At 42.1% G+C, this 14,421-nt stretch overlaps 1 protein-coding gene across 1 annotated transcript in view; it reads right to left on the minus strand.

Moving 5' to 3' along the window:
- The window catches only part of FMN1 (formin 1), a 264,605-nt gene extending 257,351 nt beyond the window's left edge, over window positions 1-7,254 (minus strand). Inside the window, 2 exon segments of the mRNA XM_033108537.1 lie at window positions 3,709-3,826; window positions 5,508-7,254. Coding sequence (XP_032964428.1) covers window positions 3,709-3,826; window positions 5,508-6,890 — 1,501 coding nt within the window. The 5' untranslated portion in view covers window positions 6,891-7,254.
- Window positions 7,255-14,421: the final 7,167 nt, after the last annotated feature.

A 14,421-nucleotide genomic window follows, 5' to 3' on the forward strand; every position in this document is an offset into this window, starting at 1 on the left:
ACTTCTCAGTACCACCAGCCCCAGTGTACTGCTCCATCTCTTACTGTTCTTCCTAACCCCTGCCCACACCTTTGTAAATAGTCTCTAATAAACTCTCAATCAAATCACCCAATTTGCGTGTGTCATGTGATCCTTAACAGGACCCTGTTTGATCCAGTAATACCGTGTTTCCTCGAAAATAAGACCTAACTGGAAAATAAGCCTTAGCATGATGTTTCAGGATGACATCCCCTGAACATAAGCTCTAATGCATCTTTTGGAGCAAAAATTAATATAAGACCTGGTTTTATGTTTGGGCAAACATGGTATATGTAAATCTATACTTCACAAAGGAAAAAAGTGACCTAAATTGGTTTAGAAAAAAATTTTTATTCAAGTTTAAGATAAAGTTTAACCCTATGTTAACTCTATGATTCAATGAGTCTGAAACAGAACATCCTGATGCTTTCTAGTTGTTTTTTTTTTTTTTTTTTAAAGACTTTGAGCAATTTACTGACTGGGTTTTACTCAGCCCCAAGCTTCACAGGCTAATCAGGTATACTGTATCCAGATGTTTCTGGTCTGCCCCACAGAAAAGTGGCCTGGACTCACCACGCACTGATTAATCATTTAAGGATATGAGGTGCCCACCAAAAAATTTTGTCTGAAAAAGCAAGACCATCCCACAAGCTTGTTTTAATAGGAAGCTCCTGTACTCAGAGGAGGGAAAGGTAATTCTGAGAAGAACACGCGGTCCGTCACTCAGATGGTCCCTAGCCCAATTCCGAGGAAAAAGGGGGGAAAAATTCTCTTTTCACTCAAAATTGAGGAGACATTCCAAATACAAGGTAGGAATGCATTGATAATAATGTAAGAAAGCACAGCTGAGAGATGGGAGAAAGCAATTCTCTCTTATTTGAGCAGAGCAACCCAGGCACAACAGTAAGTTAACCTGGGGACCCTCCCTGAGTCGTGAAGGTGAACTCCAACACCTGTGGTAGTCCCTTGAGTGACAGCTCTGGCAGGTCTGGTGCTTCTCTCCACTGGCACATCACCAAGGCTCCAAGAGCTCATAGATTGGCAGTAGAACTGCCCTAGAGGGTGGGCACAGTGTCATCAGAATGGCATCCGAGGCTCTATTAGGAGCCAAAGGCTTTAGCTGCCAAAGATGGTAGTCACAGTGTCAGCAGCTACAGATGCTGCTGATGGCTTTGGAAATGGCAGGAGAGGGCATCCTGGGCAGTGGGCACCAGCAACAGTGGCTAGCCACCTTCATGTGGCGAAGAGGATTCAAGAAGCAGTAGTCTAATGGGACAGCTTCTCTGATATCAGCCCTCTTTCTTTTTATCCTTGAACAAAAGTGAGTTTACAGTATTAGGTGATATCTTAAACCCTGAGGAAAAAAAAGATCATCGAATGATAAACTCTGAATAGAGGGAAATCCAAGCAGTGGTAAGTCCGAAGTGGCCGAGGGCAGCATAAGGACAGTGTGAGACTCACGATGAAAAACAATCTCTTTTCCATCTCTGCCAAGAACTGGACTTAGATGTCACAGCACAGAATTGCAATTCCACACTTGAAATATGAATGCTAGAGTCCAGACCTCCTATTTCACTAATTTAATGAATAATACACCCTAGGAAAAATAAAAGCACCAAAGATGTAAACGCATAAGACTTCAAATACCTTGAAATATTTTTGATCTAATTTTTCTGTGCTTCCTACAGAGTAGCAAATTTTCCGTTTCCCTACGGGCAGGGAAACAAATGCCAATACCACAGAATGCGTTGTTATAAACCAAATGCTTGTAAGACTCCAGTTTTCTCAACAACAGAGCTTAAGACAATAACATGGAGCGTGTTAACTTCCTCAAGGTTAGCAATAAATTACAAGGCAACCTTATGCTGGTATTGAGTAGGGGGTTAAAAATATTTCCTGAAGGCATGGGGTATCTTACTTGTCCTTAATAACTCCAAAGTGTATCAGAATAATAATGAGCACCTAAGAGGTTCTCAAGAAAGCAAGCATCAGACCTGGGAGCTGGGTAAGCAAGCCACAGTACTGCCACCCCTGGGTACTGGTTGGGGACCTAGATGCCTTCTCCAAACAGCTGATTTCTCTCTGTCGCATGATGTCATTGTGCCGTCAGAGCCCAGCCAAGACAGCTATCATTATTCACCCCTTCCTCCTCCTTTTCCCCATCTCATCCAAGATCTTAGAGATCTCTGAAAACACATTTCATTCCATTAAAAAAAGAAAAAAGACTGGGAAAGCCACTGATGAGGTAAATTACAGTGCTCCTTTGAGCTTCTGGAAATGGAAGAGGACAGAAGTAAAGACGAAGGAATCTCTGCAGAAGTATAAACACCCCCAAACTATCACTGACATTTATTTCCTTCTCTACTCAGCAAGTGCTCGTTACAAGGAAGGTTGCCGTGATACACTGAGAGGGACAAGACTAAGATCACCGATAGAAACTAGGAAGAAGAACTCACAGGATTCTGGTTTTTTCATTAAAAGCAAACTTCAGTACTTTTAATTGTTCAAACTATGCCAGATCATGAGAAAAATAACTTGGTAAGGTGGTTCCAAGTTGCAATCACAAGCATTTCAATTTTGGAAAACCAAACGAAGGAAAAAAGATTGGAAGGCTATATACATATTTCCACTAAGGATATAATGATTTTCATTCTGTAAGTCAAGCACCGCATGAAAAAAATGCTAAGCAGAAGTTGACACCTTGGGGTAGCCAAGTTTGTAATTGTGCAAATGGAGACTACAAGCAATCAGGTTGTAGAATGAGGTTGCCAACTCGAGATTCATCTGTGTACTCAATCACTAAAGTAATTTGATGATACTGCAGAGAAACCACACATTACTAAACTATGCAAACTTTGATCCACTTATGTCCATCAATGAATAAGAACTGAAAGAAGTGTTTTTCTATAACCCGATAGACCAATCTTAATATACCTATATACCTAAGACAACCAGCAAAATATAAGCCTGTAGAGATAATCTTTAATAACAGGAAGATGATAGTTTTCATTAGCGACGACTATAGACACACACATATATAATTAAGATATACTATCCTCTCATTCTTCATTTTTTTAAAATTTCATGTGAACTTTTCACTTAAAGAGTAAAAAGACCTAGGTTCCCATTCCATTTAAATATATTCAAGCAAAAGTCCTGGGAAGGTTTCCAGAGAGTTAAATTGCTTTAAAAATGGTCATGAATTAAATAAAGCTTTGTCTCACAAAAGTGAAAGAGTAACTGATATGGTATCTGTACATTCACTCTACACAAGGTTCCTGCAGCTCAAAAGCATTACTCAAAGACAAACAAATCAGATTACAGCTTTGGAGAATCATACTCTGCCTCTTCCAGCAACCCTGCCAGCTCCCACAACATTATATGAGGGCCAACCACCTGCTTCCTGAGGAATTTGTAATCTACCTTCTCCATTAGTTCCTCAAAGGTTCTCCTACTTTATACACATGCCCCCCTTCATTCATTCCACTGCATTTACCTTTCATCTCTCAGAGATTCATTAATGATAAGTGTGCAAGGGTTCACTTTAAAAGCACAACCAAAAACAAAAGGCTTCAGCATTACATTTTATAACAAAACAAAAACTCAAATTCTGAGAGTCTACTGAATTAGAACTAAAAGCCGTTGCAGTAAGAGATTCTTTCCTGGGTACCTGGCTTGTTTTCACATTACCTGCTTCAGTGTACTTCAATCCCACTTTTTCTTCTGCGTCCTTTGTCTTTGGGGGTGGCCAGACAGCTTGGAGTCTGCCAGGAGTCCTATCGTCCTGCTCAGTGGGGCTGTGGTCAGGCTGTTGAAAAAGTGGGCAACAAAAGGAATACGTTAAATGAAACGTGCCCAAAGCCAATTATTCCCTGAAAACAAACATGCTAACTCTAAAATTAATATTAATGACCAGTTGCACATTGAGCTCACTGGGTGTAATGGAAACATCTCACTACAATACAATCCTTTCCCAGAAATGTAAAGTGATCAGTGGGAGTGAAAACAAAACAAAACAAAAAAACTCAAGGCCATGGGAATGTAATTAACGTACAGTATGGTAACCACAGTCAATCATGTTGTGTTGCAAATTTGAAAGTTGCTAAGAAAGTAAATTTTAAAAGCTCTCATCACAAGAAAAAGAATTTAGTAATTTTTGTATGGGGACAGAGGGTAAGTAGACTTATTTTGGTAATCCTTTTGCAATACATACAAATGTCAAATCATATTGTACGCCTAAAACTAATACAATGTTATATGTCAATTATACTTCAATGAAAAGACCTCAAGGCCAAGTATTACCCAACACTTGATAGATGATTTTTATAATTACTATTAAAAATAATCACAAATGTACATTGAGTTGAAGATATAAATACAAATGTACTATAATCAGGTACATTTATAGGAAGTTTACAAGTGTATCCCAAACAACTCCAGGATTATTTATAATATAATGGCTACATTTTCCATGAACATTCACTATAGGCTAACATACACTTCTCTAAGCACTCCACTTGCAAATTTCAATTCTCTTTTTCTTTCCTATTAAAAAAATAATAATGAGATGGCTTTCTTATTCAAGCTATTTTTACATGAGTTGATTTTTTATAACTATGAGAATGTTATACAGTGTTTAGTTTTTCACTACAACCCAAGATAATTTTTTCCAAAGACTTTTTAATTTTTAACGTTTTAACTGATCAAACATTTAAAAGGGAATGATTGTGTTCTGAGTTGATATTAACCAAGAAGTTCTATTTGCTGTCCTTATGAACCTTTAAGATCTACTGCACAGGTGCTTGCTAGGCTTTACAAATTATCGAATTTTCTTTGAATAACAGTTTTTATTAATTACATAGCTAACATGTGCTAACTTTACTTAATCTTCACAACCACCATATAAGCTGAGGGTTATTATTTTTTTCCTCATTGAGGAGACGAGGCTCAGAGATGATCAAAGTCACCCAGACAGTAAATGGAGTTAGAATTAAAACCCAGGTCACATTTTAAACCTGTGCTCAGTCAGGATGCCTTGTAACCGACACGCAACATTTCAATCATATCACAAACATGTATTCCACCAAATGGCAGGCTTTTAAAGGAAAAATAGTTTTCACACAGGTGTCTAATTAAGAGGTGAGGAAATCTGAGCTGTGTTTCCTCGTTGTATCACATCCTCGTGCTGCTTAGTTTTTATAAGAACATTTACCAGTAACATTTAAACTTAGAGCAACAGGTTCCTTTCCTACCAGCACATCTTTACATGTATCCCACTTGTAACAATCCAGACAAATGTAAGGGACTAAAACAACGCTCTGTCCAACTCCATACCTCCATACTCCTTACAAGGACAATTTCATTCTAATCATCTTGCACCTAAAAGACAGTCGCTAAGAGGTAACTGGGGTTCCCTTTGACAGGAAACCTCAAAAGAAATATAACAGCATCACATTTTGTAACAAAATGCAAAACCCAATTCTACGTACGCTTTTGGAATCAGAGGGGCCATCCACTGGCCTTGACTTGGACCGTTCAAACACCGCTCGTAGGGACTCCTTCTCATGCCTCATCTTGCGCTTGAGAGCTTCCAGCTCAGAGGTGTCAGCGGTGGTCCCCTTTTTGGGGGGACGGATGAATAAGGCTTTAAAGGCCTCCAGGGCGGTTTCTGGTGGCTTTGTCTTGACCTCCCCACTCTGGGTTTGGGTTTGTCCGGGGCCGCTCTGGCTCTCCTGGGTAGCGCTGCAGCCCATCTCTTCTCCCCTGGGCGGCTCAGGGTCTTCTGCCTTCAGTTCGGCCCTGGGCATGTCAATGCTGAGTAGCTGGGAGAGCTGCTCCAGGAGAGTGGGAGTGGCCTTTAGATCACTTGTTTTCTCCCCAGTCTTCACCGTCTGTGGCACTGCCTGTGCTAGGGACTTCTGAACAGGCTGGGTCAATTTGAGCAAAGCCAGGTCTCCATCCTTTGGTTTAATTTCGGTGATGGTCTCCCCACCCTCGGCTGGAGCCCCCTTCTTAAGCACACGAAGCCCACTAAAAAAAGCAGGAAGCTGGAATGACTTCTCTCCAGGGACTTCTTTTTTAGAAGAGGTGCTCTTAGTGACACCAACACTCAAGTTCTGGTCTGTGACCACAGGTAGAACTTGGGAACCATCTTCTCCGGCTTGTCCTTTGCTGGAGCTGTGCTCTGTCTGAAGACCACCATTGCCAGGTTCTGGTTTGCTCCCTATCTCAGGTGGAGTCCCCGGAGGACCTTCGGCAGAGCACTCTGCAACATCCCTTTCCCCAGTGGCAATGTTCTCCCTACAATCACCTGGCTTGTCTTTGGGCTCCTCAGATGGCTTAGATAAAACAACACTAGGGGACTTCGGGCCATTGGTGCTGCCTCCCTCTTCTGGATCCTGGCCACCATCATCAGAGTCAGAATCACTGGTGGTGTGCACCAGGGTCCCGCGAACCAAAATGACATCGTCTGTGCTCACACTCAGTGCAGTGAGTGGAACAAGTTCTTGACCGGGGAGAGAAATCCCTGCCTCTGCTTTTCTCTGACTGCCCTCTGACTCGGTCTCTGTCTCCACCTTTGGAGTCTTCCCATCATTTCCGAGGTCAGGTGGAACCTGAGCCTCTGCCTCCTGCGGATCTGAGCCTTCCCGGGGATCATCAGGCTGAGGCGTGGGATCCGCCACTAAACTGCGGAATGCTTTCAGCACGGCATCTTCCTCCTCAGGCGTCACTGATTCCAATTTACTTGTAAACCCGAATAGGGATTTCACAGAGAACTTGCTCAGGATCGACTGAGCCATGTCAAGCCCAGCTTCAGGTTTTTCTGGTTCCGAGACATCACTGCCATTCAGAGAGTTACCAACGTCCTCCATGTCCCACAGCGGTGCCCTCAGTGGCAGTTCTGACTTTTGTTGCCTTCCTCCGCTCTCAAATTATCCACTCCATCGGCTCTTAACTTACAGGACAGAGAGCAACAGGACCCGGCGGCCAGACTCCTCGGCCAGAGCGAGCACACTTGGTCTCTTTCAGGTCACCTCACTGTGCCCTCCTTCCGGTTTGCTTGCGAGACGATGGTGCACCCAGGGCAACTGTAAAAAGTCAGTGCAGCTTTATGCCCAGAAGCGGCTGAGGCTGTGCACCTTACTACACACGGGCTGGGGAGGGTGCTCCTCTGGGACTTCCGTATTTATTCCCGTGGACAAAAGGCTTTTTGTCCTAAGGAAAGTCAGCCTGCCCGCAGTCATCCCAGCCCAGCACTTTACCACAGCTCCGCCCCCAGTGCCTGTCGTTCCCCTGGTTGCTTTCAACTTCCTCATTGGTGAGCAAGTGAGACTCCAGAAAGTGCTGAGCCGGCACGCTGATCCTGACAGTCCTCAACCAGACGGACGGAGCAGTCCAAGACATTCAAAAGTGAATCAGCAGGAAATGACTGAAATACTTCTTTCGGACCAGACCCTCCTACGCAGCCTGTGCCATCCAGGCAAAAAAAAAAAAAAAAAGCCTAGCAGGGTACACAGATCAATGGCCATGCACAAAGCCCAAAGTAAAGAAATAAAAAGAAAGAAAGAAATCGATCATTTCAAAATGACTGGAACTCAAGAAGCAGTTAATTTACTGTCCTTGAAGCTTTTTTTTTTTTTTTAAGTGCCTTCTTCCGCTTCCATGCAGGTTTCATCTGGAATGCAGATTTTAGCTGCTGGGGCCAGAGAAGGAAAACCAACACAACTGGTTTCAGATTACTACTGTTTTAGCTCTGCCCTAGTGTCTCAGTGTTCTACAAACAGGTACTTAGGCGAGCACGCCCACCACACCCCACGTCCACCGGCCTTAGGGTGGCAGAGTAAATAGTCCCGGCTGGCAGGAATGATTACCCTCAACGCTCCCGGCCAATCTTAGGCTTCTGGCTGGGCAGCTCTGACTTCCTGGCTTCCTTAGGAATCCTGGCAGCCGGGCACCCCTCTCTGCTTCAGTGATCCAACCGAATGAAACCTGGCATGGTACAAGGTAACACACAACCTGCCTTGTTAGGCAAACCGATTCATCAAAGGTCCCTAAGGAGCCATATTCCCCTAAGGGGCAAAACATCTGAAAGGTCTCTATCAGTCAGGTCTCTATCACAGACCCAATTTGCCTAACACAAAAATGGGACAAACAAAACAACGACCCAACATCAGCTCAATGTAGTTTCCAATACTCTGATTATCTGCTGGGAACCTGGCAACTAAGGTCGTGGACAGACTGTAGCCCTGTTTCCCAGCTGCCTAGGTTTCTCCTGGGACAGCTTCCTGTGGTACCTGAAGGTCTCAGGGTTTCTCTTTCACATCCCATCCAATCAGCATGTGTTTGGTAAGCACCTGGAATGGATCAAGGAGAGTCAAACTGGCTTAATAGTAATCACAGACTCTCTTTGAGCAAAGCTGCAAGAAGATTGAGCCCAAGTGTTAAATACAAATAGCAGTCTATTCTGCAAAATCGTTGTCACCACAAGCAAAATTAGTCTTGCCTTCTCTTGTAGCAAGGAATGGCTGTGGGTCCCACACTGATAACGTGAATCATGTTCCTCAATAAATATTAATATTGAGAAATTCTGATTGCAATAATACATTGCTAGCAATGTGTTCAAAAGGAACTCTCACACAAAAAAGGGTACATATTATTATATTCCATTAACCCCTGTGGGAAAGCAAAGACGGTACTTCCTAATCCCTGATTTAACTTTGTGTTTAAATGGATACTTTCCTTTTTGCTACTGATTCAAGTATATTTTGGGATTATTAACTAGGGCACACTTAATCAAAAGGCCACCACCACACATGCAGAAATAGTCATTGGTGCCATTTAAGTCTTAGAACAAGCTTCCTGTCTAGAGAAAATGCCCATTGATAAAATCAGACTTCTGCTTCTTCATGGCTGAGAAAAAACGGACACACCAGATCAGAAGAGCTGTCTTCTAAAGAGCTACGTAGACCATCAAGTATGTGGGTGTGGGGTGGGGGAGACATGGGCACATATTTGGAGTTTTTTCTTTAACTGAGAAGGCTCCATTTTTTCAGACATCACGAATTACGGATTTCCAGAATACATTTCTAAGCACCCTCAGCCGATTTGGGCAAAATGGGACATAACTTGGAAGGGCTCATTGGCCATTCTACACTACAGCATGGAGCAGAATTATAAAGTTCCAGCATCCTTACAATACCCACAACGCCAGTATAGTTTCGTGAAAAGTGGGGCAAGTCTTGGGTCCCAAGAGATGATTTGATTCCAGCTCCTCACGGTAGGGAGGTATTATTAGGTTCATTTTAAAAGTGAAGCAACCATGGCCAAGAAAACATAACTGCCCAAAGTTGCACGGTTAATAAGTGGGGACAGTAATAATATCTAACATTTATTAGGTATTTACTATGTGCCAAGCACAGTTCTAGTTGCTCCATATATATTAACTGATTGATGCACATAACCACTCATAGCAGTGCTATTCTCTTTTTCCTGTTTGGAAGAACAGCAAGATGAAGTGGTTTTCCCATGTTCACAGCATCGGTGAGTGGTAAAATTAGAACTTCAATCCAGGCAAGCAGGCTCCAAAATCCACACTCTTAGCCAGTCTTCTAAAACCTTGAGTTCCACTTCCTGACAAAACAGCACGTCACAGACATGAGTCCTGACGCTGAAGGCGTGTCAGCCCAGGTTGTTGTTCTCTCAGTAGAACATATACTGTACTTTACCCTCTGAGATGACATGGAAGACTGACTTCACAGAGGGGAAAAAAAATAAAAAAGAAAAGCTTCACGAGAATGACCATTCTTTTCCCTTGTTGTAATTTAGGGGGGATCTAGAGGGGCTGCTTAGAAAACTCGAGCAAACATTCCTAGCTGGCTTTTCTACGGTCACAGTCAAGACACAGACTTCAGGACTCATCACGTCAAGAGGCTTTCCAGTTTACCCAAACAGTTCCCTTTCATTTATGAAGCATGACTCCTATCACAAAGATGTATTCACGCAACAATCATTAGTAAGCAGCAGTTATATACAAAGCTCCAGGGACATAAAGATGAAGAAAGTCCATCTTCATGAAATGCGTACTTTAATATGGGAAATCAGTCAACCTCTGTTCATAGACTGTAACCAAGTACTTTCTACCCCAGATCAGTCTGAATGGCAGTAGGTGGACCTAAAACAATTTTGAACGAAAGCAAGCAGTGACCACCTAAATATGAAGATGAGTAAGAAATAGCAGCATGGTGGTTCCGGCCAGTGGTTCTCATGACCACGAAAAATATTACTACTTCTGGTCATTTAGGAAATTTTGAAAAATGTTTCACACTGTAATGTTCTAATAAGCAACCTACCAAATTTGATCTTTGTTGGTTTGAAAAACGATTTTATTTAATGTTGTAACATTTGCAAGGGGGAAATAAGAACTTCTCTTGGACATCATTTACCTCAGTGTCTTGTTCTGTTATGAATCTACCCTAATCAGGGACAGCCAAGACTGTCACCTTTGCAACCCCCCTCCCCGATTCTCTTTTGTTCCAACCTCAAGACACTTAAGCTCTCTAACGCTATGCCTGAGCAGAAGGCCAAATAATGATCTGTCTTAAACAATTAAGTTACAACAGGCATCATAAATAATTAGGTAGCATTTGACTCACAAGATGTTCTTTGTAACTATTTGTTAAAAAACAATCAGTACCCAGCTACTTGAAAAAGGAACACAGGACACATTTGTGTGGAGAATTTACTACTGCCAGTTAGTCCTCCATGTTTCTGCCATCTCGCCATCCTCTCAGAGTGAGGCTGCAGCCATTTATACCTCATGGCAATAAGAACATCAGTTCAACGAATAGATAGATATCTGGTGAGAAAGATAAACCTATAAGAGTGATGGCAACAAAAAAGGCACATCATCTCTTGGGACCAGAACCTAGCTCTTTGACTCTCACAAGATGAATCAACATTAACAACTTAAAAAAAAAAAATCAATTTGCAGAAGCTGGATGCTGCCTAAAAAGAAAACTTCCCAGAGTCACTTCCCCTCACCTTTGGGCCCCTCCCCTGTATTATTCAGTTTAGATTAATTCCTTCCCACATTCTCATAAAACCCCAGAAAGGCAAGGGGAAAGGAAGGCAAACAACATTACATTTCACAGTGTTAGGCTACTTAATTCTCATGTTTCTCTTTATCCAATTTATTTCAAGTTCTAGGCCTGATTTTTAATGACTAATTGCGTCCAGCTTCCTAAAGTGGTTCAGCTAGGTTCATGTGGCGAATGCTTGAGAAATCAAGTAGAAAGTGGAGTCAAAATTAGTCAAGGGTAAGAGTGTATAAATTTTCTGTAGAAGAAAAAAGTTTAGAGCAATAGACTGGGAAAAGTAAGTAAACTACAAATAAAGTGTTGAACGAGATAATGGGCGGAGGTGGGTTTTTGGGATCGGGAAGGATATTTTAACGTACCAAGTGAAGTTGAGATCTGAGGAAATTATGACATCACAAGTACTCCAAAAGACATTTGTTAAATGAATGAGGTGTAAGGTTATGAAAGAATTTGGGTAGAATCAAGTTGTTGGGAAGCTGAATGGGACTTCAGAAATATTAGAAATCAACTAGCTCAACCTTCTTATTTTAAAGATGAAAACATCGGAAGCCAAGAGAAGCTAACTAACTGGTACCAGTTCATACCGCTCAGATACAGCGGCGAGATCTGAACGAGGTGCCCTAACCCTTATCCACTTACCTCACACCCTCCTGCTGCCGTGACATCTGATCTTACCTTCTTCCTGATCAGCATCCACCTTATGCTCACTTTCCAACTCTTCGAAATGGAGTCCTGAGGCCAAATGAAAGACAGAGCCAGGGACCTCTCTAGGCTTCCCCTTCTATTTTACTCTCATAGCACTTCCCCGGCCTTCATGGTGGGGCTTCCCCCGCCAACTAACACAACACTTTAATACAACCCCTCTGCCTCAGTCTGTCAGAAGCCACCAACTGTTTTTATTAATTGGTTAAGAAGAAAACAGGCTGCACTTGCCTATTGCAAAGACAAGTCTCAGCGATTAAGGACTTTTTCTACTGAGCCGTATCAAGGCTTCTGTGAAAATGCTCTGGAGGTAGATACAAAACTAGAAGACTCTAAAAGGGAAGAGGGGAGGCAGGGACATACTTGTGAGGCTGGAGTGAAAGAGAAGAGTTGTGGGTTTGTGATCTTTCAATGATGAAGGTACGAGCGCAGTCTGCAGAGTTATGAACTTGGCCCTGGGTTCAGGGCTCACATCCTACCCTGCTCCTTCAAGAAGCTTCGCTTCAGGCAAGTTATAGAAGCTCTCTGTGCCTCAGCTTCCTCACCTGGAAACTGGGACTAAGAAAAGTACCAATGTTATGTGTTGTTAGGAGCATGAAATAAACTAATATGTGTTTGACACACTCATCCATGCCTGGCACATAGTAAGTACTATGTAAGTCTGACACATTTTCATAGGAAAGAAACAACTTTCCTAGGGACATCAACCAGCATCTAACAAATTGTTTTTTAACCCTCTCAGTATGAAACAAGTATTTACTGAGGAATGACAGCCCCAGCAGGAGCTTCCTTCCTCCTTCCCTCCCCCTCTATGCATGTGGTCAGAGGGGCCATTTGGTCTGAACAGGATTGTTCTTTACAGAAAAGCCTACTAAATATGCCTCCCCACGCCACATGTTTACCACGAGTGAATGGAGCTCCGAAGAAAGTTCTTTCAAGGGATCCCTGAGGGTGTTTCAGGGCCAATGCTCTCTGGATTGGTTTTTTTCCATCTGTGTCACCTGAAGAGAGTTAATTAGCTTAAAGTTTTCCCAAATGGCCACTGGAGAAGGTGATAGAGTTCACTCTGTTCTTTATTACTTTTCCTGTGCTCCAAGATGATTTTTAAACCAACTCAATCGTTTCAGGAAAAAAAAAAAAATCCATGAATTTTGGACTTTCTCAAAAAAATCCTTGTCTTAAGAGTCTGATTCACGCTGATGATGCCGCTGTGAGTGTAGTCCCTTCACACTGTGATGTCATTGACAAAATAATGTAAGAGGGAAAAGGAAAGCCTGTGACTTATTTGTGAAGCTGGAGGGGAAAGGAAACAAAAAGGAGCACTTTAAGATACAGAATTTTCTGGGACATGTTTTTAAAGGGTTTTCAGCTTTTTCAAAATAAATACTATTGATGTCCCACATGGAGGATCAGTACAGAAGGCATGGAGTTCACAGAGAAAGCATGTCATTCTGGTTAAAGATGAAGACCTGCAATGTAATAAAGCATGTATACTACCTTTGCTGCCTATACTCTCCTTCTTCCCAAGCAGTAAAACTAGACAGCTGTTGGCTATGCTCTTACTGGATATCTTTTTCTTTTCTTTCCTGAATTTTTTTTAAAGAAAAAGTTATCTTGAGAATATTAGTTCACACAGCAAAGATCCAGGTATCATTTTTAATTATTTTTTAACTTTAAAGGAGGCAAGAGAAAAAGTAGGGAAGGTGAGGATTTACCCAAAACAAAATGAAGACAGATGAGAAAAACATGCATGAGGGGAGAGTAGGGAGAGAATTAGCACCTTTTTAGAGTGTCATTGTTGTCCCAAGTGAGCACCATGCTAAATTCTTTATGCAAGTTTTCTTGTACCTTGATCCTCCCCATAACTCTATGAGAAAAGTATCGCGGACCCCGTTTTATAGGTTAGTGCTGTCCATGCAAGTGTCTGCAGTGACGGAAATGTTCTACATCTGTGTCATCCAACACAATAGATACTAACCACAGGTGGCCTCTGAGCAGTTAAAATATGGCTAGTGTGGCTGAAGAAGTACGTTTTTTATTTTATTTAATTTTAATCAATAGCTACATGTAGCTAATGACTACTATTTAGACACTGCTACACAAGGTCTGACAATTATGTTCACAAACTCATCCTAGAAAAGTGCTACTACACACTTCGTTGCTGAATATCATTACGGTCACCTTCGAAGTCCTCCCCTTGGAAAGCTATGTACTGACACCAGTGCCTAATCCATCCTTCAGAGCAATTTTGGAACTCTTTTTCTGGAATGGTCATCAGAGCTGTCGTCATATTACCCTCGATGTCCTGAATGCCATAAAAATGTCTTCCATTCAACATTTCCTTTACCTTCGGGTAAAGAAAGAAGTCACTGGGGGCCAGATCAGGTGAGTAGGGAGGTTGTTCCAATACAGTGACTTGTTTATTGGCTAAAAACTGCCTCACAGACAGTGCCGTGTGAGCTGGTACATTGTTGTGATTCTAGAGCCATGAATTGTGGGTGAAAAGTTCAGGTTGTCTAACTTTTTCAAGCAGCCTTTTCAGCACTTCCAACTAGTAAACTTGGTTAACTGTTTGTCCAATTGGTACAACGTCACAATAAATAAT

This window comes from Rhinolophus ferrumequinum, chromosome 6 (genome assembly GCF_004115265.2).
Source record: "Rhinolophus ferrumequinum isolate MPI-CBG mRhiFer1 chromosome 6, mRhiFer1_v1.p, whole genome shotgun sequence".
Classification (NCBI taxonomy): domain Eukaryota; kingdom Metazoa; phylum Chordata; class Mammalia; order Chiroptera; family Rhinolophidae; genus Rhinolophus; species Rhinolophus ferrumequinum.